This window comes from Castor canadensis, chromosome 11, assembly GCF_047511655.1.
Source record: "Castor canadensis chromosome 11, mCasCan1.hap1v2, whole genome shotgun sequence".
NCBI classification, from domain to species: domain Eukaryota; kingdom Metazoa; phylum Chordata; class Mammalia; order Rodentia; family Castoridae; genus Castor; species Castor canadensis.
The window spans coordinates 38,622,365-38,648,694 of NC_133396.1; the positions used below are offsets into that span (position 1 = coordinate 38,622,365).

The 26,330-nt window shown below is 39.3% G+C and overlaps 1 protein-coding gene and 1 non-coding gene across 3 annotated transcripts in view; both read right to left on the minus strand.

Annotated features, from left to right (window-relative positions):
- Appbp2 (amyloid beta precursor protein binding protein 2) overlaps positions 1-11,852 on the minus strand; it is a 56,302-nt gene extending 44,450 nt beyond the window's left edge. The window contains exons 1-2 of one of the 2 annotated variants that reach the window (XM_074046332.1): positions 11,440-11,577; positions 7,869-7,972 (exon numbers count right to left, since the gene is read on the minus strand). Coding sequence is in view for 1 of the 2 variants with exons in the window: in XM_020181466.2 (XP_020037055.1) it covers positions 11,440-11,577 (138 nt within the window). In the remaining variant the exon portion in view is untranslated. Of the gene's footprint in view, positions 1-7,868; positions 7,973-11,439 lie in introns of both variants that reach the window. The other variant, XM_020181466.2, reaches the window with a different exon arrangement.
- A 10,589-nt stretch (positions 11,853-22,441) lies between these two features.
- On the minus strand, positions 22,442-22,503 carry LOC141414385 (U7 small nuclear RNA). The gene has a single exon (XR_012439425.1). It is a non-coding gene; the product is annotated as a U7 small nuclear RNA (small nuclear RNA).
- Positions 22,504-26,330: the final 3,827 nt, after the last annotated feature.

The window sequence follows — 26,330 nt, forward strand, 5'->3', positions numbered from 1 at the left end:
GCTAGTTGAGATAAGGATAGCTATATAGGGAGTTGACTCACATTGCTTTCCTGTACATATGTGTTATATTCTAAATTAATTCTTCTCAAACTAACCTTTTCTCTAGTTCCTAGTCCCCTTCTCCTATTGGCCTGTGTCGCGTTGAAGTTTCTGCATTAGTTCCTTTGCATTGAGGACATCAAATGCTATCTTTTTTTTTTTTTTTGAGTTTCTTGCCTATCCTCATATCTCCCGTGTGTGTTCTCGCCTCATCATGTGATCAAATTCCAGTCCCCTTCTTGCCCTTGATCTAATGTCCGCATATGAGATAGAACATATGCTTTTTAGTCTTCTGGGCCTGGCTAACCTCAAAAAGTATGATGTTCTCCAGTTCCATCCATTTACCTGCAAATGGTAAGATTTCATTCGTCTTCATGACTGAGTAGTATTCCATTGTGTATAAATACCACATTTTCTTGATCATTTCATTGATAGTGGGGCATCTTGGCTGTTTCCATAACTTGGCTATTGTGAATAATGCTGCAATAAACATGGGTGTACAAGTGCCTTTGGAGTAACCTGTGTTGCATTCCTTTGGATATATCCCCAAGAACGGTTTTGCTAGGTCACATGGCAGATCCATAATAGTAACGATGATGATATCTACAGTGGAAGGGTGAGAGGAGAGGGAAAGCAAAGGTGATAAAGAAAAAGGGAAACAAAACAAAACAAAACAAAAAACAGAGCCAAAGAAATAAACAGGAAGATATAGTGTACTAATCAACAGTGAGCTGGTGGTCTCCTAAGCAGGTTAGGAACTGGCATCTGGTGGCACCGGAGCCCTCCTGGTTTCTCTGTTTAATGTGGCTTGGAGATCCTATGCGTGGGTTGGGGGTGTGGAGGTGTCGGAGTTTTGCCTCTTCTTGGTGGTTTTTCCTGCCAGATGTATCTCCAGAGTCTCTCCAGAGTTTACTTTAGGAAGCACGCTTTCTGCTTCCTCCCACTTCATGTTTTTACTTACAATGTCATCATCATCTTTTGCCTTGATTATTACAGAGGTTTGGCAGAACTGGTCTCTCCATTATTACTCTTGTCACCCTTTAATCAACTGTCCACATAGTAGCCAGAATGATCTTTTAAGAAAGCAAATCATATTATGCCATCCCCTTGTTTACAACCTTATAATAGACATGAGGTTTGGCTCAAGTACTAGAGCACCTTCTTCTAAAGCATGAAGCTCGAGAGTTCAAATCCCAGTCCACCAAAAAAAGGGAAAAAATTTATAGTAATAGGCATCTCAGATACACTTAAAACATTATCCAAAATCTTTAATATGCCTTGCAAGTTCCTAAAGTCACCTAGTCCCTGCTTATCTTTCTGATCTTTTATTGTTGTTTTATCTTGGTCCCTACATTCCCACCACTTTAACTTTCTTTTAGTTTATGACCTTTGTACAGATATACTGCTGCCTCTAAATGAAACACCAGTAACATGATTCTTTGACTAGACTATTTGCTCAAATTGTCTTAATATACCATTTCCTCAATGAGATGTTTTCTTGCCTCCCCAATCTAAATTCTGTCTCCTGCTGCACCTTCCCACAACAAACTGTACCTTTCCTCCACAGTAGCACTGAGACATTCATGCATCCACTTAAGTGGTCATCTGTTAAATATGGCACTCCATTATACTCTACAATCTTATGAGGTGACGAAAGTCACTATTATATCCTCAATACTTAACATAATGCCTAGCACTAGATATACACTCAATTATTTTCTGAATGAATAATCCCAATTGGTAGTTATCTCCTTTGGATGACACTTAGAACCTCAGAACAAAAATAAAATCAAGATACAGTCTCTACTCTGGAGTTTATAATTAGCCAACCAAGTATTCAGTACTGTTACTCTATTTTTATCTTTTGAAGCTCTCCAGAGACTGATGAATTTGACACTAAAAGCAAAAAACCAATTTAACACAATTTCTGTTTTCTCCCCAACCAGGGTGTAAACCTATTAAAGAGAAACATTTAATAGGCAGTCTTATGTCCTGTATTTATAGTAACTCTCTATAAAACAAAGTTTATTATTTATACTAGAGATCAAATTTAGAGTTTTACACATGATATGCATGTGCTCTGACAATGGGCTCTACCTCCAGCCCCATTTTTATTAGCTTAATATCAGGAATATTTGCATAAGACATAATGCTAGGTTTGAAGGATATAGTAGTGACTATGGTCACCACAACAGCCCAAAGAATTGTTTTCTGCTCCCAAAAAACTATAATCTAGCAAAGCAGAAAAATAATGCTCAGAGATTAGTGATGAAGGTAACCAAATGGCTTTAGGACCAAAATGAAATACCATCTCCAAGAAGAACTTCAGTTGAGTTTTGCAAAAGAAAATAGGAGTAAACTTCTAGAAATATGACGAATGGCACTGACAGATAAAAACATTCCAACCCTTTTCAAAACAAGATAAAATATTACAAAAAAACTTTTGTATAAATAGCTGAGTCAAGTGCAGAAACTCCACACTTGCCAAAAATTGAGAAAATACAAACTTGAAAAGAGCTGGAAAGGAAAAATCAAAATAGAACAATTTATACCTCTGAATGGTTTCAGGCTAGAGTTGCAAAAGCCAGAAAGGCATCCAGGTAGCATATTCCATAAGCAAAGGGACTTGTAGATTAACTACCTACCTGATGTGTGGATTAAAAAAGCTAGATAGAATATCTTCCATGATCTTAGGAAAGTCTCCATGAAAAACCAAAATCTACAAGCTGAGTTAAATGTGAGAATGCAGTCACAATGTATATTACCTACAGGAGGTGTGGCTTAAGTGGTAGAGCGTTTGCCTAGCAAGTGTAAGGCCTCATAAGTTCAAACCACAATACCCCTGAAAAAAAAAAAAAAAACCAACTGCATGCTCTACTTGGGCCTGGAGGCATGATGTAAGTGCTGGCTAGCAAGCACAAGGCTGAGTTCAAACCTCAATACAGGAAAAAAAAAATCACTAGTAATATAATGTACGAAGTCCCCACAGAAACAAATGCAAAAACAACCAGATATTGAAGGGTAATGAAAATGTTATATATTGATCAGTGAAACTGATCTAATATATTCATATTACTTTTTTTTTTTTTTTTTTGGTGGTCCGAGGTTTGAACCCATTAGGGCCTCATGCTTGCTAGGCAAGTGCTCTACCACTTGAGCCACTCCACCTTTTTTTAAAAAAATTCATTTATTCATTCATTTTTTTGGCAGTACTGGGGAGGGAACTCCAGAGATTTGCCCAGGCACTGTACTACTTAAGCCATGCCTCCAGCTCACACTACTTCTTAACAAGCTTTTTATTTTCTCCACTTGCTCTGTGCTCTGGCATCTCTATCCCGGTACAGAATCTTCATTCTTTGTAACTGCAGCATGAATCTGCCTCTAATCCCACAATCTATAGGCTGAGACAGGAGGATCCTGAGCTGGAGGCCAGCCTGGTCTACAGAGTGAGACAGTTTCAAAAAACAAACACAAAAAAAGCAAAACAAACCACAGTATGAGATTCCATTCCTAAGTTATTATCATATGGTTGCTTTCAATTTTTGCCATGATTACCAATACTGTATTGAATCATCTTGAATAGAATTTTCTGCATACTCAATAAACATCCATGTAGAAAAAAAATCTTCATATGGCATTGTGGGTTAAAAGATGTAAATGGTTTGAATTTTTAAACCTTGACAATCTTATAGGTGAAGACTTTTAAAAACTTTTGCACCCCTGGTGCCTCCTTTTGTCACTGCTCCTGTGTTTTGGAGCCATTATTAAGTCAAATAAAGATTACTTGGACACAAGCAATGTTACACTGCAATAGTCAAGTCTTATAACCCAGATGGCTACTGACTCAACACAGCAGCATATACAACATGGATACACTGAACAATGTGATGGTTCACATTCAATGGGATGGAGCTGGATGGGGACAGATTTCATCATACTACTAAGAACAACACATGATTTAAAAATCATGAACTGCTTAGTTCTGCAACTTTCCATTTAGTATTTTCAGACCACAGGTAACAGAAACATACAAACTTTAGGTAAGGGGGAACTACTGTATCTTGTGAGTGGTTTCTTTTATTTGATACTATTTGTGAGATTCATCCATATTGTTTCAAGCAGCTGTCCACTCATTATTGTACTATATATCCACTCCACAATTTATCAATTCTATTGATAAGCATTTGGACAATTTGTACTTTCTGGATATTACGAATAGTGCTGCTATGAAAACTCATTTAGCATATATATCTTTTTCTTTTTTTTTCTTGGTGGTACTGGAGTTTGAACTCAGAGCTTTTTACACTTGCTAGGCACTTAAGCCACTCCTCAAGCCCTTCTTTCTGTTGAGTATTTTCGAGACAGGGTCTTGCAATCCTCCTGATCTCTGCCTCCTGAGTAGCTAGGATTACTGGCATGAGCCACTGTGCCCAGCTTAGTATATACACTAAGACAGTGCTAGTGTTAGAAAATTACAGATCAATTTATACTTCTGTTAGCACTGTATGAGGATTTTGATTACACTATACTCTTGCTGTTATGGTTTGGGTATGAAGAATACTTCAAGAGGCTCACACTGTTGAGGCTTGGTCCCCAAAGAATGTTCAGAGGTAGAGTTTTGGGGAATTGACTGGATCATGAGGGTACTAAACTAAATCAATGGATTAAAGCATAAATGGAATCATGATTGAATGGATTATTGGGAAGTGGTGGAAACTATGGAGGGTAGCACTTGATTGGAAGTGAAGAGCATCTCTTGTTCCTCCCTCCCTTCTGGGCTGCTATGAGGTAAACAGTTTTCTTCCTACATAACCATCCACCATACTATTTCTGCCTTGCCACAAACCTATAAACAACAGAGCCAAATAATCAGGGACTGAAATTTCTAAGCCAACACAAACCCATCTTCCATGAAGTCGTTTTCTCAGGCATTTTGTCACAGTGTTGAAAAGCAAACTAACACATTTCCTAACACTTTTTCCTTTTTCATGTAGATATTCTGATGGAAATAGCATTTCCTTGAAGACGAAAAATGATGCTGAAATCACTTTCTAAGTGTTTAATTGACCTTTTGAATATTCCCTTTTGGAGCTATTAAAGTTCTTTCACCCTAAAGAACAAAAGAAATGAGTTTTTTTGTTTGTTTTTTTATCTTTTGCTATTAATTTGTAGTTCTTCAGATGCAGCATGGGTCCTTTGTCAGACACATGTACTGCAAATATCTTCTACACTCTGGCTTGGCTTTTCACTCTCTTAATGTTATCTTTTGATGAACCGATGTTCTTGGTTGGGCAAGCACTCGGGAGGCTGAGGCAAAAAGATCAAGAGTTAGAGGCCAGAGGCAGGTGGAGTGGCTCAAGTGATAAAGTATCTGCCAAGCAAACGCAAAGCCGAGTTGGAACTCCAGTACTACCCCCCCTCCAACCATCACCAAACAAATAATCAAACAAAAAACACTTGAGGCCAGCCTGGACTACAATAGTAAGTTTGAGCCTATCCAGAGATACATAGCAAGACACTAGCTTGGAAGAAAAAGCAAGCAAGCAAACAATCAAACAAAAACAAATGTTCTTGATCTTCATATACCAAAATTTACGAAATTTTATATTTAGCTGGTTTTGTACTCTATTTACTTGATCTTTACTGACACAAAAAGAAAATTTTTCTCAAAATAAAAAACCCTGAATTTTATTTTTCACATTTCGATCAGCAGTACCTCTGGAAAAGACTTCTTGCATGTAATATGAGGTAAGATCAAGAAACTTTGAGGGGTGGAGGTATGGCTCAAGTGGTAGAGTGCCTGCCTCAAAGTTTGAAGCTATGAGATCAAACCCCACACACACACTTTTTCTCTCAGATAGATACCTAATTGGTCAACACCATTTATTTGACTTTCCTTTCCCCAATGTACTGTTGTGTCTCTTTTACTATAAACCAAGTAACAGTCTATGTGTCAGTGTTTTTCTGGACTGCTTTGTTCCTTGGTCTATTTGCTTTACCCATGTGCCAATACCATGTTATCTTAATATTGCTAGGTATTTGGTGGTCTAAGTCGTACAGATTTTCTTTCTTCTTCCTCCTTATGATTGCTTTAGCCCAATACGATAGTTGAATTTGTATTTCAGTTGTCCATCCTTTGATGCTATTACCATCCATTCGTATTTCCTCTCTTATAAAAGATAGCTGGTTATTCAGGCCCTCTGAACACAAGTCAGTTGCCTTTTTCATACTGATTTATATTAGATATTCCTGTATTAAGAAGCATGCCTTTTATAAATATCATTTGCAAAGTCATTTTTAAAATGTGTCGCAGCCCCCCCCCCCCAATTTTTAAAATTGTTTTATTTATTTATTTATTTTTGGCAGTACTGGAGTTTGAACTCAGAGGCTCATGCTTGCTAGGCAGGTATTCTGCCACTTCAGCCACTCCACCAGCCCTTTCTTTTGTGTGCTGGGTATTTTCAACATAGGGTCTCTTAGAATTATTTGCCCAGGCTGGCCTCAAACTGTGATCCTTCTACCCTCAGCCTCCCAAGTAGCCAGGATTATAGGTGGGAGCCACCAGCATCAGCTCCCCCTAGTTTTTAAAGTACTCAAAGTACCAATTCCTTTTTTGCCATGTTTGTTTGTTTCATGCTTAGAAAAGCCTTCTCAATGCCAAGATGGCATCACAATGTTGGCAAGATGAGTAACACAGAGGTCTTCACCTTTTATGTATTTCCATAATTGACATTTTTATAGTTTGTAAATTACTTTTAAAATAACTTCTTTAAAGAAAAAATTTCAGTCATTTCTCACTATAAGAAATTGACCCAATAATTTATTCTAAATTTTTTTGGATTTCAATAGTCATATTTAAATCTTTAATTCACATGTAATTCATTCTGGTGCTAAGGTGTAATGTAGTGGTCTAACTTTATTTCCCAAAAGGCCAGTTATTCAAAGCATTTAAAAGATACCTTCCCATGGATTTGAAATATTAACAGTCTCATAACTTTATCATATAATAAAATCATAACTATGCTTTGGGTTCTTCTGGACTGTCTACTATGTCTGAGAAATCAATTTCTCTGTACTGTTCTTGTGCAAATGCTACAGTTTTAAAATTTCTAATATGCCATCTTTGACTTAACTATCTTTTGTTTTGTTTTGAGACAGTCTTTCTTGATAGCCCATGATGTCCTCAAACTCAAAATCCTCCATCTCTACCTCCCAGGTGCTGGGATTACAAGGTATTCACCACCATACCTGGCTACTTTACTATCTTAAAATGGACATCTCTCCTAATCATTGTGCTTCAAATTTTCCTTGGTTCATTTTTCTCAGATAATTAACTCCTCCACATGAACTTCATATTTAATCTTTCTTATATCAAGTAAAATTCCAGATACTAACTTAAATTGTTATAAATTCACAGCTTAAACCAAGATGACTTTACATATTAACTCCCATACAGACAAATAGTTCAGTCGGCAATTTTTCTTAAGTCCCTTTTCCCCATAAAGTGTGAGCTCTCATCTTATTCCTATAAGCTCTTTATATGAAAAGAATATTAACTTTTAGGTTGTCAAATACCTTGTAAACTGTTTTTCCAATTTATTACCAATGAATCAAAAGATTCTCAGAATACTGGTTGAGGCTGTATATATAGCCAGCTACACAACACAAACATACACACAAAAAGAAAAACATTAACTTTAATCCTAAGTCAAGCATTTGTTAGTGTGGTTTTCAACATGAAGTAATAATTTTTGAAAAAAAAAATCATTAAGTTTAAGAATGTTAGCTGGGGGAAAAAAAGACTAGTACCCGGGCATGGAAACACATACCTGCAGTCTCAGCGACTTGGGAGGCTAAGGCAGATGAATCACTTGAGTCCAGAGTTCAAGGCAAACCTTGAACACAGCAAGACCCAGTCTCAAAAAAATAAAGACTGTGAAAACAATTAAGTAGAATTCACTGCTTAAGTACTTCTCCTAGCCAAAACTTAATTCTATGGAAACTTTGTATTTAGAAAGGACACAAAATAGACCATTCAGCAGTCATTACAACAAAACAAAACAAAACAAAAACAGATCATAAACTTCATTCTTGAAACAACACAGCACTTCAATTTATTTGCTTTCAATGTATATACAGCTTACAATTCTTTCAATTCACCTTACCCACTTTTATACCAAGATGGTTCAGTGCCCTTGGAGAAAAAAACATGCAGAATATTTCATGGGGTATCAACTTTTTATTTAACCATCTATCCACTGCCTATCAATTATTTTACATATATACACACACATACACACATATATATAGATATATGTGCATATATTTAGTTTTTAGTTGGACTGAGGTTTGAACTCAGGGCTTCATGCTTGCAAAGCAGGTGCTCTAACTGCTTGAGCTATTTCACCAACCCTTTTTGTGATTTTTTTCTTTCTTTTTTTTTTTTTTGAGTGAGGGTCTTGGGAACTATTTGCTGGCTTCAAACCACAATCCTCCTGATCTCTGCCTCCAGAGAAGCTAGGATTACAGGTGTGAGCCATCAGTGCCTGGCTTTTTTACATATTTGTAGTCAGTTTTCCTTCCCTTATTTCCAACTTCTGTTTAACTTTCTACAAAAATCTATCACTCTTAACTTTAGCCTCAGCAGATCATCTCACCCCCTAATACATGACAACAAATCCTTGCAAAGTTACTTATATTGATACCTTGGATCTTTAAGTCTTTTCTTCTGATCTCTGAAAAATAAATATTTTCCCCCTAACTCCAATTTAAGACTAATACTTTATGTACAGTGAAGGAGAAAAGACCAAGAGGGCAAGAGTCATGTTTCTGCTCAGGGACTCTGCTCCATAATTTATTTCCAGCCTAACTGGTATATTCAACCTCTCACTCTTTTGATTTCTGCTATTTGACCAAAAATATACTCTAATGAATTTCATTATTTAAAAAGAAGAAGTCACTTCATACTTTACCCTTTTACTCAACAACCCTTCCCTTCTTAGGGAGCAGTCAACATTCCTACTTCGCCTGTCATTCATTCCATAGCTGTCATGCCTAATGAACCACTGGGTCTTCATTTGAAGCTACTGACCAAAATTAATAGTTACACTGAACTACACCAATCAAGAGGCATGGGAGAACACGACCATTTTGTCTATAACTATGCCTAAGATGGAAATTAAGGACTGTTGGAGAGATCTGATTATGAGTTCTCCTTGGCTCTAAAGTGGAGAAAAACTAAAAACTGGAAAAAATATGCATAAAATTTCCACAAGTTGAGCAGGGGATGAATAGCTACATTTATGTATGTACTTAAAGTGCTTAAAAAATATCTTATTTTTATAAGCTGGTATTGTAATTAAATTTTTCCTTCTTCTATCTCCATTAAAAAATGGAGTCCTGGGATTGACTTTCACTATCAAGTTGTATAGAACTTAATAAAAAATTAGTTCTAAAGTATCACCCATTAAAACAACCAAACCTCAACACACAAAATCTTTCTTAGCAAAAAAGTAAGGTACTCAGGAACTAAATAGAGACTTTAAGTAAATTACTTAACTTTCTCACCTATAAAACAGGAATGAACTCTACTTCTCTGTTTAATTGTAAGGCTTAAAGAAGATAACATCAATAAAAATGCTTAGCATTGTTCCAGGTACAGACTTAAAACAATTCAAAGCACACAACTATTAAGGAGTAAGAGTAGCAAAAAGAACAATATTAAAACTCTGAACTGTGTCAGACAGAAAACGTGACAAAAACCACCAACTGTTCATACTCAATAATATTCAAAGAAAGAGCTTCAATTAGAATTAGAAGTTACTAGAAGATATTCAAGTATTTTGAGGGAATTTAAATATTAAAAGTACTTCCACTGGTTAAATTTCAGGTGATTTCCTCTAAAAAATGTACAAGTTTATTTATGATCTATTAAAACGGACAGAAATAGCACACACAATGCTGCAATTTCCCTGGTTGAGAAAGGCAAATGTAATCTGCCCTTGGGGAGGAATGTATCTTAAATGCACAAAATTTCCTTTGCTATACAAAAAAATAAATCAGTGTATCAAAGGGATTTGGAATGAAGGGAGGTTTTCCTCTAATTAAAAAGTAACAATATGCATAGCCAAAATAAAACTTTCCAAATATTTAGGAGAAAAATAATTTTAATTGTTAGAACTGGTGCAAAGCAGCTCGATGTAGAATGTTGCTAATCCTGAAAAAATATTCCGAGGTTAGAGAAAGCAGGCAATCTTCCCAATAAAACAACTACCGTAAAACACCATGCATATGGAAGAACATACACATCTGTTAAATATCAGTTTACACTCTTCCAGCTAGCTTACAAATCAAGGGGAAGTATTTTAAGATCTAAAAAAATAAGTCCTATTCTACTTCAGGTCACATTTTGCCAGGGTAGCTACTGCAGACTAGAGTTATCCACGCTGACTCAAGGCAAGGAGTACTGAATAATAAATCCACTGTTCACATTCGACTGCGGGGGAGAGGAAAAGGGAGGTCTCGAGTCCATAAACTTCTCCTCCCTCTCAAAACACTGCAAAATTGTCCACGTCTAAGGACACTTACCCTTGAAACTCCTTGGAGAGTGACTTGAAGACTTTTGTTCAGATTTTTGAGGGGGAAAAAGATTGAGGAATGCGGCAAGATTGCAACTTTTCAAATACATGGACATAATTTAAAATTTGAAGGTTTTTTTTTTTTCTTTCGGGATATCTCCTTTTCAAGCAGTCGACCAACAACTCTCATTAATAAAATCCCCAATTCAACACCAAGTATAAACAAAAAAAATCAAAGCTTTAAAGAATATGAAAATAAAACACACAGACTATTTAGAATAATCCCTAACTCCCTTCGGATTGGGAAGAGAAAGAAGGAACACGAAGCAGAAGAAAAAAAATAAGACAAAAAAACCCTACAAACCAACCAACAAACCAACCACTCGGAGGGAATTGGGATGAGAAAAGTAGGAAAGATTGGGGGATGGGGAAGGAGCACAGCAAAAAGTCCAGCTGATGCTGACACTTAATTGGGAGAAGAGGGCGGAAAATATCCCAAAGATAGAGAAGGCCTGGGTGGGACAGGGGCGCAATGGAGGAATCTCACGCAAAAGGCCTACCCGAGGGGGCCACTGTGCAGAAGGGAAACACCAAAAAGCGGGCGATACTCATCAGGAAGGAACATAAAGGCCCCAAAGCTTAAGGGGACAGGCGAAGTGAGAGACAGGACGTCTGTGTGTGGGGACCGCGGCCCCGCACCAGACGTCGCAGAGGCGATCTTGCTACGGGGTGAGGAGTTAACTGCGGGGGTTCGCAGACGTGGAAGGGGGTGCGGCCCCAGGGGCTACGACAGGAGGGCAGCGAGCAGGCCCCCAGCCCGTACCTTGTAGTAAACATCGAACTGGATGTTCTCGGGCAAGGAGCGGATGTCTCGGCGGGAGCGGATGTAGTTGTCCACGACAGCGGAGATGGCGGTGTTGTAAAGAGTCTCTGGGATCCACTCTAGTTCCACGGCCGCCATCTTCCTTCCCTCCTCCTCCGCCTCCTCCGCCTCCTCCTCCCGAAGGCCCCCGCCTCCCTCCGTAGCGAACTCCTCGGCTGCCCCGGAGGATTCGGAGAGGCGGCGGCGGCAGCCACGCGGGCACACTACAGAAGGGCACGGCCGCCCTGGTTCCTCCTGAGGCGAGCCGAGGGGCAGCGGCAACCGACACAGGCCTGGAGAAAAGAGCGGGACAGGAACAACCCACAGCTGAGCCGAAGCCTCACATTCCGGGTTGGAGAGGAACCCGGGTTCCGTCCCAGCGCCAAGCTCTGCAGGGGCGGGGCTGCGTGCGCGGCGTCGTGACGTCAGCGCGCCGACGCACTGGACGGAAGGAATGCGGTAGGCGGAAAACTTGGAAAGAAAGCTCGGTCCTTTCTACATGGAGCCTACTTTGTGAGGGGACCCGGGAGCGGGCTGGGTTGTGGGCGTTTTACACGAAGATAATGGGTTTTTAATCCCCGTTCTGAGTCACTCGGGCACGTAGAGTCCTTCAGCGAGTCCTGCATCGGGCGTTCTTAGACACGCACCTTTTTGAGCTCTCAGGTAAAAAGTTTAGATCCTCTCCCCACAAAGCGCACAATATCCATACGTTGAAAATTATGCATCCAGGGAATTCACGTAACTCTAGAAATCCTTCCTGAGACCCCAGTCTCTAATTCATGTCAAGGACCCGGGGTCACGATGGAAGGGAAACTTGTATAACTATTTGCATTGATGGACTTTTTTTTTTTTCTTTACCATGTTTGTGTATCCAAATAAAATTTACAAAAATAAGAAGAGAAAAAAGCCGGGCGCCGGTGGCTCACGCTGTAATCCTAGCTTCTCAGAGGCGGAGATCATGAGGATCGCAGTTCGAAGCCAGGCCTGGCAATCAGTGCGCGAGACCCTGTCTCAAAGATACACAACACAAAAAGGGCTGGTGAAGTGGCTCAAGGTGTAGGCCTTGAGTTCAAACCCCAGTACCGGAAAAAAGAACTCCTGCTCTAGAAGAATTTGGTAGGAAGGTTAGCCTGGTTGTAGGCTTGAGCACAAACACTGTAGTGGTTTAATATGAAAGGCTAAATGGTAGCCGTGATAGGACTTACTGATAGAAATGAAGATTGCTGTTCTCTCCCAGGGTTACAGTCCTGGCTTCAAGGACGGATTGTTGTGTATTTACTTACGCTCTTTCCCTCCCTCAGTCTGAACATACGTTGTTTCTGTAATGAAATTTTCTAAGTCTGATTTAAAGAACTTGCTGCAAACTCTTTCTGTTCTAGGAATTTAACAAGGAAACCACTGCCTTAACTATCGGCAATGTTGTCAGTCTCGGAGTCGCTCTGTAACAATGTAAATTCTGAAACAATGATAATGTCCTGATATTTAGCGCTAACAGATTGGAAGGAGCTTCCTCGATTTACCCTTCACCCTCGTATTGCAGTGTTAATAGTTGAATAACTTGGAAAAATGAAAGAAACACACTTGTCTTTCCATCCATACCTTCCTTAATCTATAACCCCACGAACCTAGGAAAATATGGTTGGCTTCAAGATAGAGTTTCCAGATGCAGCAAGTCAAAAATACATACAGCGACTTAGCTACATTTTAATTTTAGATAAACAAATGCGGGGGATTTTTTCATTCAATTTCTTTTCCTTTTTTGGCAGTACTGGAGTTTGAACTCAGGGCCTCTGTACTTTGCTTAGGAAGACACTCTACCACTTGAGTCACTTCCCCAACACTTTTTTGCCTTAGTTATTTTTCCAGTAGGGGTTCACATTTTTGCACTGCTGACCTGGACTGTATAATCTTTCTACTGTGTAGGAGGGATTGCAGAGGATTAATACCATGTCCAGTTTATTGGTTGAGATAACCAATTATTGGTTGCCCAGGTTGGCCTCATACCTTGATCCTCTGGATCTCCTCCTCCTGAGTAGCTGGGATTACAGATGTGACCTACCACACTAGCCTTATTTTGGCTTTTTAGAGATAGGGTCTTGCTATGTAGCCCAGACTGTCCTTAGACTCACTATCCTCCTGCCTCAGCCTCCGGACTGCTGAGATTACAGGTATCTGCCACCATGCCCAGACAAATGTTTTGTAAATATGAGTATGTTCCATGCAATAGTTTCACTCCTTCCAGGTCCAATGGGAATAAAAAACAATTAGTTTCACTCCTTTAGAGTCACTAAAGCACATAGTTCCTTCAGCAAATCCTGCACCAGTTTTTAAAGACCTTTTTGAAGCTCTGTTAAACATTTGGAGCCCCTCCCCACAGGAATGCATAACTACCCATTATCTGTACAAAAATCGATTGGGACATACTTATGCTAAAATTATATTTGTTGTTTAACTGGAATTCAAATTTAACTTGTCACCTGCATTTTACCCAGCCTCCTCACCTCAAGGGACTCATGAATCCCCTCAATCAATGTAGATGTTCCAGGGCATTTGGCTGAATCAGGACCTAGACTCAGAGCTTGAAAATAGATGAAGATGAAGTATGTCAGGCACACATAGTGATTGCTATAAGATCTTAGATGCTGATAGACAGAGTTAGGTATTTTAAAAGTGGGGCTGGAAGGACTGGGAGATGGTAGGATTGTGAGTTCTAGGCCAACCTGAGCTGTATTGTGAGACCCTATCTCAAACAAACAAAAAAATGGGTCTGGGAGCTGGACACCAGTGGCTCATGCCTTTCATCCTAGCTACTCAGGAGGAAGAGATCAGGAGGATTGTGGTTCAAAGCCAGCCTGGGCAAACAGTTTGCAAGACCCTATCTTGAACCCCCCCCCCCAAAAAAAAATACTGGCAGAGTGTCTCAAGCAGGTAAAAGCATCTGCCTAGCAATTGCGAGGCCCTAAGTTCAAACCCCAGTGCTGCCAAAATTTTTAAAAAATGGATTTGGGTATGTAGCACAGTGGGACAGCATGTGCCTAGTATGTATGAGCCCTGCGTTTGAGCACCAGCTCTTGAAAGGGAGGGAGGAAAGAAGGTACACACACACACACACACACACACACACACACACACACACGAGACTGATCTCTTCTTCATTGAGACTGAAAGTTACTAAAATATGTGAGATGAATTTGGAGGCCCTAACCAAAAAAGAGATGGACTGTGTAAAAAAGATAAAACCCCTGAGAATTCAGAGGAGTTGGGATCATTGGACTGCCATCTACACAAGCATCAAGTGTCAAAGAGGAGCCATTGATTCCAATCCATTTGCAGGCTTGAGCCCTCAAGAACTGGCTGAATACAGAAAATAGTGGAACTAGGCCTTTTTTTTTTTTTTTTTTTCTTGGCGGTACTGGGGTTTGAACTCAAGGCCTACATCTTAAGCTACTCTACCTGCCCCATTTTTGAAGGGTTTTTAATCAAGATAGGGTCTCAAGAACTATTTGCCTGGGCTGGCTTTGAACTGCACTCCTCCTGATTTCTGCCTCCTGAGTAGCTAGGATTATAGTAGCTGGTAAGTCACCAGCACCCAACAATTGGCCATTTTTGTTGTGGGCTGTTCTCAACTGCAGAAAGAGGATTCTCCCATGTGTCTCAGGGCATTAATGAGAAGTACCAGAGCTAGGATTTGGTAACAATGTTATGTTGTTGTTCATATCCTGGACTATAGCATAGAATCTGAATTTCCAGTGGTCAGGGCAAAATCATAAAAGGGCTTGTATGTGATGCTAATATCCTTGGACTGTCTTGAAGATAATAGAGAAGTCAGATAGGCTGTGTGTCAGAAAGAGTATGGCAATAATCTTTGACCAGCAGAGAGAGCCGAAAGAGGATCTAGAATTATATGCTCCCAGCTTCAGAAGGATAGAACACAGAAAAAGCTTACAAAACTGTGGTGGACAGAAGACCTTAGTGTTACAAAGTTAATCCTGCAGTTCACCAATTCCCTTTAAGCCTTGACTTCTGGTAGTCTCAAATTTGGCAGGAGGCCTAATACTATACAGAGATATCTAAGACATGAACCTGGCCCAGAAAGATTCTTGAGACTACTAAGAGGTTAGCTTATACATTGTGATGGCTTTTAAATTATGATTTATTTCAGGCTTCCGTCTTTGAGAGATGGAGTCAAATACTTCTCCCTGAATTCAGGTAGATTGTTTTCGAATGGACCATTGGAATGCAACAGATGTGATGCTGATTGATTTCAAAAGCTAGAACAGAAAAGGCCATGCAGAGTTGACCTTGTTCTCTGGAATATTCATGCTTGGGTCCCTAAGATACCATGTAAAAAGATCAACTACCATGAGGCCACCATATATGGAGATAACCCAAGGTACATGGAAGGCTACATTTGAGCAGAATCATACCAGCCCAGCTACCAGACGTTTTGAGCAAAGAACCTCCAGGTAATTCCCACTGTAAGACATTGAGTCACTCTCAGTTTTCCTGGATGAAGGCCAAGCTGAAACAAGCATTCCTGCTATGCTTTGTCTGAATTCCTGACCTAGAGGGACATAATAAAATGGTTGTTCATTTATGTAACTAAGATTGAGGTGTTTTTTATGTACATACAATGCTTGGGTCATTTCTCCCCCTTCCCCACGCCCCCTCCCTAAACCACCACACCCCAACTCCCTCCCTTCCCCCTCCTTACCCCTTGCTACCGGGCAGAAACTATTGGCCTTTATCTCTAATTTTGTTGAAGAGACAGTATAGCAATAATAGGAAGGACCAAGGGTTTTTACTAGTTGAGATAAGGATAGTGATACAGGGAGTTGACTTGCATTGATTTCCTGTACATGTGTGTTATCTTTTAAATTAATTCTTCTCATACTAACCTTTTCTCTAGTTCCTGGTCCCCTTCTCCCATTGGCCTCTGTTGCTTTAAAGTATCTGTATTAGTTTCTCTGTGTTGAGGGCAACAAATGTTATCTAGTTTTTTGGGTGTATTACCTGTCCTCACCCCTCCCTTGTGTGCTCTCACTTTATCATGTGATCAAAGTCCAGTCCCCTTGTTGTGTTTGCCCTTGATCTAATGTCCGCATATGAGGGAGAACATACGATTTTTGGTCTTTTGGGCCAGGCTAACCTCACTTAGAAAGATGTTCTCCAATTCCATCCATTTACCAGTGAATGATAACATTTCGTTCTTCTTCATGGCTGCATAAAATTCCATTGTGTATAGATACCACATTTTCTTAATCCATTCGTCAGTAGTGGGGCATCTTGGCTGTTTCCATAACTTGGCTATTGTGAATAGTGCTGCAATAAACATGGGTGTGCAGGTGCCTCTGGAGTAACCTGTGTCACAGTCTTTTGGGCATATCCCCCAGAGTGGTATTGCTGGATCATATGGTAGTTCAATGTTTAGCTTTTTAAGTAGCCTCCAAATTTTTTTCCAGAGTGGTTGTACTAGTTTACATTCCCACCAACAGTGTAAGAGGGTTCCTTTTTCCCCGCATCCTCACTAACACCTGTTGTTGGTGGTGTTGCTGATGATGGCTATTCTAACAGGGGTGAGGTGGACTCTTAGTGTGGTTTTAATTTGCATTTCCTTTATTGCTAGAGATGATGAGCATTTTTTCATGTGTTTTTTGGCCATTTGAATTTCTTCTTTTGAGAAAGTTCTGTTTAGTTCACTTGCCCATTTCTTTATTGGCTCATTAATTTTGGGAGAATTTAGTTTTTTGAGTTCCCTATATATTCTGGTTATCAGTCCTTTGTCTGATGTGTAGCTGGCAAATATTTTCTCCCACTCTGTGGGTTTCTCTTCAGTTTAGAGACCATTTCTTTTGTTGAGCAGAAGCTTTTTAGTTTTATGAAGTCCCATTTATCTATGCTATCTCCTATTTGCTGAGCTGCTGGGGTTCCATTGAGAAAGTTCTTGCCTATACCTATTAGTTCCAAAGTATTTCCTACTCTTTCCTGTACCAACTTTAGAGTTTGTGGTCTGATATTAAGATCATTGATCCATTTTGAGTTAATACTAGTACAAGGTGATAAACATGGATCTAGTTTCAGTTTTTTGCAGTCTGCTAACCAGTTTTCCCAGCAGTTTTTGTTGAAGAGGCTGTCTTTTCTCCATCATATATTTTTAGCTCCTTTGTCAAAGATAAGTTGGTTATAGTTGTGTGGCTTCATATCCGGGTCCTCTATTCAGTTCCACTGGTCTTCATGTCTGTTTTTGTGCCAGTACCATGCTGTTTTTATTGCTATTGCTTTGTAATATAGTTTGAAGTCAGGTATTGTGATACCTCCAGCGTTGTTCTTTTTGCTGGGTGTTGCCTTAGCTATTCGTGGCCTCTTGTGTTTCCATATAAATTTAATGGTAGATTTTTCAATGTCTTTGATGAATGTCATTTGGATTTTGATGAGAATTGCATTAAACACATAGATTACTTTTGGGAGTATAGACATTTTTACTATGTTGATTCTACCAATCCATGAGCATGGGAGATCTCTCTACTTTCTATAGTCTTCCTCAGTCTCTTTCTTCAGAAGTTTATAGTTTTCCTAGTAGAGGTCATTTACATCCTTTGTTAAGTTTACACCTAGGTATTTGATTTTTTTTTGAGGCTGTTTTAAATGGAATTGTTTTCATATATTCTTTCTCTGTTAGTTCATTATTAGTGCATAGAAATGCTAATGATTTTTCTATGTTGATTTTATATCCTGCTACCTTGCTATAGCTGTTGATGGTGTCTAGGAGCTTTTGAGTAGAATATTTTGGGTCTTTAAGGTATAGGATCATATCATCTGCAAATAGGGATATTTTAACAGTTTCTTACCTATTTGTATTCCTTTTATTCCTTCTTCCTTCCTAATTGCTCTGGCTAGGAATTCCAGTACTATGTTGAATAGGAGTGGAGATAGTGGGCATCCTTGTCTAGTTCCTGATTTTAGAGGGAACGGTTTCAGTTTTTCACCGTTAAGTATAATGCTGACTGTAGGTTTGTCATATATAGCTTTTATAATGTTGAGGAACTTTCCTTCTATTCCTAGTTTTCTTAGAGCGTTTATCATGAAATGATGTTGGATCTTATCAAAGGCTTTTTCTGCATCTATTGAGATGATCAAGTGGTTTTTGTCTTTGCTTCTGTTAATGTGGTTTATTACATTTATTGATTTTCGTATGTTGAACCACCCCTGCATTCCTGGGATGAAGCCTATTTGGTCGTGGTGAATGGTCTTTTTGATGTTTTGTAGATTGAGGTGTTTTATTATGTCACAGTATATAACTGGAGAGCCCCATTTCAATCCCCTAGAGTTCCTAGGAGCCCATAACCTTAGATTCCATAATGAACCTGTTCCCTCTCATAGCTAAATGTTACTAAGCATGTGAATTTCTTCATGAAAATGATGCAGTTCATAGCCTGTGCTGGATAACTTTCTGACAATGTCTCCATTTCTTTTTTTTTTTTTTTTTTTTTGGAGCTGGGTCTTACTTCCACTGTAGTCCTCACTGTTCTTGAAATTGTGATCTTCCTGCCATAGCTTTCCAAGTACTAGGATTACAGGCAAGCACCATCATGCCAGACTCTGTTACACTATAACAAAATGACTGGGTCATTTTGTGTTTTTTTTTTTTTTTTTTTTGCTTCATGCTTATAAATCAGGTGCTCTACCACTTGAGCCAAAACTGCAGTCCATTTTGCTCTGGTTATTCTGGAGATTGGGTCTCACAAACAATTTGCTAGGGCTGGCCTCAAACCTCATCCTCCAGATTCAGCCTCCCAAATAGCTAGGATTACAGGTGTGAGCTACCAGTACCTGGCTGATGACTGGGTCATTTTGTAGTGACCCATGAAACTTGCACCCACCAAAGATCAGAGCAAGTCTTTGTTATCAAGTTCTTCTCTTGGGAAAACAAATCAGATAGGAATTCAGCTTAGTTCTCACACCCACATCAGAAAACTCAAAAGAGATTCCTGGACATGTTCATATTCCTGTCCACCTTATTTTGCTGCTTTAAATTCACCCTGCTTACTAAATACGACAGTCTATTGATCCAGACTTACCTGGTAGGGTCTCCCTCCTGTTTTTGACTTCTCATGTCTTCATTAACATATATTCCATCCCTGTTGTGGACCCTATGAAGTAATAAAGAATATAGCCTAGCATTTGCCAGTCCTTATTTGAGTAAGTCCTGGAATTCTCCCTGCACACACATTCTACCTACTTAGCTGACAATGTGAAATAATCAGTGTAAAAAGACTGAGTAGTTTAGAATTTGTGCTGCTGATGCTGGTCTAATGTATACAATAAAGACTTAAAGATCATGCTTGGTAAGTAGACATGTAAGCAATAATAACAATTCAGTATGAGAAATACTGTGATAGGGTTTGTGCAGGATATTATGGGAGTACTAAGGAGAAGATAATGACTTGGTTTTGGATGTAATAATGCAATTCTAATATGGGTTAATTACCAAAGTATTATTAATTGCAAAGTTTGTAAGGGAAAAAAAGCTCCACTGGAACAGATTTATTTGAATAATTTAAGTGGGTTTTTTTCATTTTCACTTGATGTCACACCTGGGAAATTTTTCTGGGAAACTTTCTACTTACCACTATATTAAAAAATGCATGGAAACTTGTAAATCACAGTCATGTTTCTTTATTTGTTGTAGTGAAAAGCTCTGACTCTTTTAATGTGATAGAAAATATGAATGAGATTAACTATAAGCAATATGATATAGCCATAAAATAATAACTCTTGAACCAGCTGATAAGGGTACCATTATCTAAGTGATCCCATATTTCTCCAACTCCTGACTAACTTTTATTTTAGTTAAAATACTCAAATGACACTTTTTTTTTTTGGTGGTAGTGGAGTTTGAACTCAGGGTCTTGTCCTGGCTAAGCAGGTGCTATACCACTTGAGCCATGCCCCTTTTTGCTTTTAGTTACTTTATCAGCTAGGTCTGATGATTTTTGGTCCAAGCCACCATAGACCACTCTCCTCCTACCTATACCTCCTGAGTAGATGGGATGACAGATACTCACCATAATACCTGACTGATTGACTGAGATAGAGTCTCAACCAGGCTGGCCTCAAATGACAATCTTCCTGCGCTCTGCCTCCTGAGTATCTAGGATTACAGGTGTGAGCCACAACGCATGACTTTACATGATATAGGTTTTTAACTTAAAAGAAAAGATATATGGTGAGGCAATTTACTGATCTTAGCGTACTGAGGAGTTTGGGTGTAGTTTTGAATTTATTAAGGATATATCTAAGTATCTTATATATAAGGATATGTCTATCCATAAGATACTCAAACAAATGAGAAAAAATTTCAAGACTGGAAAAAATACTTGATAATTGATGATAGGGAAGATAAGAGTATATCAAAAGAAGGGAAGATATAGTTCAAGAAAAAGTTAAGGTTGTATAAACTGCCCTCTAGCATCCTTATAATAGTGTCTTATGTTATGATTTAAATATTTATAACATACCCAGTTGCCTCACCTTTTCAACTGGCCCATAAGCATCTTTTTTTCTCTTTCAAATAATTTTTTAATAACCCAACAATAATTCAAAATATTTAAAAGAGAGTCAAATTTGTTCCCTTTAATCATGTCACCATGATTGCCTCACACAAGTGTGGTTAAACACAATGATGAGAATGAGAATGGATTCTGGGCCTCACGCTTGCTAGGCATGTGCTCTACCACTTAAGCCATGCCTCCAGCCCTTTTTGCTTTAGTTATTTTTGAGATAGGTTCTCACTTTATGTCTGGGCCAACTGGACTGTAATTCTCCTATTGATGGTTCCTTGTAGCTGGGATGATAGGCACATGCCACCACACCCATCATTTTATTGGTGGAGACAGGGTTCTCCCAAAGGTTATGCCCTGGCTAACCTTCAACCATGAGCCTCATGATTTTTGCCTCCCAAGTAGCTATAATCATATACCAATCAAAACTTTTGAGTCTACTGAAATGACGACTCCTCATTCTCCTGTCCTCTACAGGCCTTGGCAACTACTTGTCTATTTTCTATCTCTAACTTTACCTAGTCTAGGTACCTAATATAGTGAAATAGTACTTGTCATTTTGGATCTGGCTTATTTTTGTTGACATGTTTCCAAGGTTCATCCATGTTTAATATATATCATACTTACATTCCTTTTTAAGGCCTAATAATATTCCATTGTGTATACATACCAAATTTTGTTTATCCATTCATCTGCTGATGAGCATTTGGGCTATTTCTACCTTTTGGCAAATTCAAAAAACACTGCTGTGAACATAAATGTACAGTTATGTATTTGCATCCCTATTTTCAGTTCTTTTGGGACTATACTAGGAGTAGAATCGCCATATGGCGATACTATATTTAACTTTTTGAGGAACTGCCAAATTATTTTCCACAGCATCTGCATCATTTTACATTCCCACAAGCAATTCAGAAGAGTTCCAGTTTTCCTGCATCCTGGCCAGTGCTTGTCATTTTCCATTTAAAAAAATATAATAGCCATCCTAATGGTTGTAAAGTGATGGGAAAATATTTTTTATATTTCACAAAAATTCACGGTAGGTGATGAGCTAGCTCAATGAGAAAAGTATACCAAATGCAGAATTGACACTAAAGTTATTTGGAAAATGTTTAGGCAAATATTTTAGGGCCTTAAAAGTGTGCAAATTCCAACATAATTTATACGTGTTGCCTCACATGCGCAAGTAAATTCATGAAGAAGGGTATTTATACAGTTTGTTTATGTAATAAGATAACAGTTTTTAAAAGATGAGTTGATGTTACTCAGCAGCCCTTCCCCCAGCCATGGAGGCAGCAGCTAGTGTGGTTCTATGCCCATTTGTTTAGTGTGAGAGAGCACAGAAAAGAGAAACAAGGAGCCATTTCTTTGCTTTTGCATTTCTTTTTTTTTTTTAATTGGGGGGAGGTGTTCCAGCATAAGCCAGAAAACCTGCTGGACAAATTCCAAAAGAGCTGTGACACTTATGTTTTTGCATTTCAAACATCTGTGCTCTGAAGGGAAAAAGAAAGATTGCATATGCAGACACCACAGTAGATTCAGGACTGTCTTGAGTAGAGCTTACTAGGTTCTTAGACCAGTCAGTTTCCCTGGAAAGGAGAAAGGAAGGGAGGGGAAAGCCCAGAATAGAAAGTACAGAAACCAGATTATGGAGGAAGTACCCTGCATGCACCCTGTCCCCTTACCATTACTCCTACCTCTATCTTCATATGGATCCTAGAGTAAGAATGGAGAAAAAAAGAGATGAATCTGAGTACATCAGATTTACTTTTACAGGAAGAGTCCAGAAGGACAATAAGAACCTACAATGGGCCAGGCACCAGTGGCTCATGCCTGTAGTCCTTCAGAGACAGAGATCAGGAGGATCAAGGTTCAAGGCCAGCCTGAGCAAATAGTTCCCGAGACCCTATCTTGAAAAAACCCTTCACAAAAAAGGGCTTGTGGTGTAGGCCCTCCCCCAACAAAAAAATAAAGACTCTAAAATGGTAACAGCTGCTTGATAAGCCCAGGCAGATGGATCCTAGACATCTAAGAAAATCGTACATGTATGGGAATAGTAGAATGACTTTTTTGAATACCTAGTGGTACCCAGCACCTGTACAGTCCTTTGAAAACCCAAAAGTTGCTCAGAACAGCAGAATGATTTTTTTTTTCTTTTTGGTGGAACTGGGATTTGAATGCTGGGCTTGATGCTTGCAAAGCAGGTGCTGTACCTCTTGAGCCACAACTCTAGCCCACTTTTTTGCTCTGGTTGCTCTGTTTTTAGAGATTGGGTCTTGCAAATTGTTTGCCAGGGCTAGTCTTGAACAATGATCCTCCTGATCCCAGCTTCCCAAGTAACAGGATTACACGTATGAGCCACCAGCGCCTGGCAATGGAATGATTTCTGTGTGTCCAAGAACTTTAGACAGCCCCCTAGAACTGGTCACTGGCAGTCTGTCACAGGGGCTGACAATTCTAGTGTACCAAAGAGTGCCGATGAGAGGAGAGAGAATACTATTTATTAAAAAAAACTCAGTGATAGGTCTGAGAATGTAGCTCAATGTAGGGCACTTGCCTAGTGTGTGGAAGATTTGGTTTGATACCTATCACAGAGGGAAGAAGAGGATGTTCTGTGATCCAAAAGAAGGAAAGCACAGCAATGATGGTTAGGTACAATGGCCATGGGCCAAATAGGACATTACCCATCTTGCAGAGGCTGATCACTGGCAGAATGAAACTGCTCCAACTATTTTTTTTTTGTCCTTGGATCACATGATTAAAGATTCAAATTCTAGGTGCAGAGAGTCTGATTAGCTATTTTGAGTCACATGCACACTTTAGACTGTGAGAGGACAAGACAATATTTTTGTTCACCAAAACTACATCAAATAGAAAAGAAATAATAGCCTAAGAAAAAAAAATCAGATGATGTTACAAAAGATGGGGTTAGGGATGTCTGGCAGATAAAAACAATAAATGTCTACCATAGCTGAATCTACAAAATGGATTTATATAACCAAAACTATAGTGTTTTTTTAATAAAAAATTTAAGGCATACATATAAAAGTCATCCATCCTAAGTGTACCAGTTGATGACTTTTGACTAGCATTATTTTATATGTAACTGCTTAAGTGTGTGCCACCATGCCTGGCTCCTTTTTGAGTTTTTTATTGCAATTCATTTTTTATTCTGCCATAGAACTAACTTCTTGAAGGGAAAAAAACAAACTCTGTTGAAAGATGGCTTATACCCCTTAAAATTTGTGTCAGACCTGGGGAGGGGGATGGTATACACCTATAATCCCAGCACTCAGGAGACTGAGACAGTAGAATCTGGACTTTGAGGCCAGCTTGTGCTGCATAGCAAGACCCTATCTCAAAAAAAACAAAACAAACAAAAACTTGTGTCAGTCACTGAGCTGAGCAATTTCCCCTGAGTAAGGCCCCCTATCCCAAGGCTGTAGCATTCTGCCAGCAGACTTTACCCTGAGTGTGAGGAGTGGGTATGGAATAGGGGAACAGAATGGCAAACAGACCCTGCCAGAGCAAACATGAGGTAGAGGCTTAAGGGACTTCACAGATAATATTTGACTACTGTGCCTAATGTCATCATCCTATGCCCCATCCCCTTCCCCACCCCCCTGCTTTTTAAATTTTTTTCTCTCTCCTTCTTTGTTGTGATTGCCTAAAATTAGTTAGAACTCAGACAGCCGATCTTATTGGCTGCCTTGATAAATTGCCTTGCAGAACCAAGTACAACACTGTAGAATTAGGACCCTTCTCCCTTAAAACTGTAAACAGTGTTTTATTGTCTTCTTTTTTTGAACTCAGGGCCTTGCATATTTTACCAATTAGCCACAGACAAGCATTCTACCAGTTAGCCACACACCCAGCCCAGTAAAGTTTTGTTGTTGTTTTTCTGAGTTCTTTGGAATAAGGAAAAGTCACCAGTATTCTCTTGGAATCATCTTCAGTTCCTCTTCTACATTCTACCCACCAGGAAATCTTGTTGGTTCCACCTTCACAATATATGTAGAATCTGATTGCTTCTTACTGTGTCTGTTGCTACCATCCTGGTCCAGGCCACTATCCTCTCTCATTTGGACAAATGAGATAGCCTCCTAAAATGGGTCACACTGCTTTCACACTTGGCCTTCCACTGCTCAAAATGCTACAGTGGCATCCCCATTTCACTCAATGTAAAATCAAAAGTCCTTACAATGGCCAACAGGAGTCCACATAATTTGAAATTCCCCCATCCTCCCTCACCTCTTCGACCTGCTTTTCTACTGTTCTCCTCTATTCTGTTCTAGACACAGTAGTCTCCTTGCTCTTCTGTTCCCTCTGCCTGTAGCACTCTACCCATAGATACTATTAACTCTTTCCCCTGCTTCAAGTCATTCTCAAATGATACCTTTGCAATAAGACCTTTCCTGATCACCCTAAATAACATTGTAACTAGTCCTCTGATCCATTTACTGATTCTTTTTCTCTGCTTTATTTTTTCCTATAGCACCTTCTAACATATCACATAAACTAGTTTTGGTGTTTATTGTTAGTGCCTCTCCTGCTGGAATGTAAGTTCCATGACAGCAGAGATTTTTGTCTATTTTATTCACTGCTCCATCTCCAGTGAGCTACAACAATAACAAGCACATAGCAGGTACTCAGTATTTGTTGAAGTGAATGAATGGGGCATATGTAGATACCCCCTGATATCGAAATATCAGGTTTACTGATGCTATTCGGGTTACTGGCTTTTCTTATTTAAGTATCTAAAATGCAGACAATATGAATTTTTTTGGTTTTTTTTTCCCAAATAGAGGTTATTTGTGGAAAATCCTCAGTGCACAAGTTCCCTTTTTCATCGCCAAATTATATAATCTCAAACTTTGAGAAATTGTTGGCTGGGCACAGTGGCTGACACCTGTAATCCTAGCTTCTCAGGAGATGGAGAATCAAGCTTCCAGGCCAGGCCAGACAAAAGTTTGTGAGACCCACCTCAGCCAATAAAAATCTAGGCATGGTAGCATGTGCCTGTCATCCCAGCTATACAGGAGGTATAAATAGTAGGATTGAGGTCCAGACCAGCCCAGGCATAAAGGGAGACCCTATCTCAAATATAACCAAAGGCGCTGGCTGCTGGTGGCTCACACCTATAATCCTACCTACTGGGGAGGCAGAGATCAGGAGAATTGATGTTCAAAGCCACCCCAGGCAAATAGTTCATGAGACCCTATCTTGAAAATACCCAACACAAAAAAGGACTGGTGGACTGGTAGACACCTGCCTAGCAATCACTAAGACCCT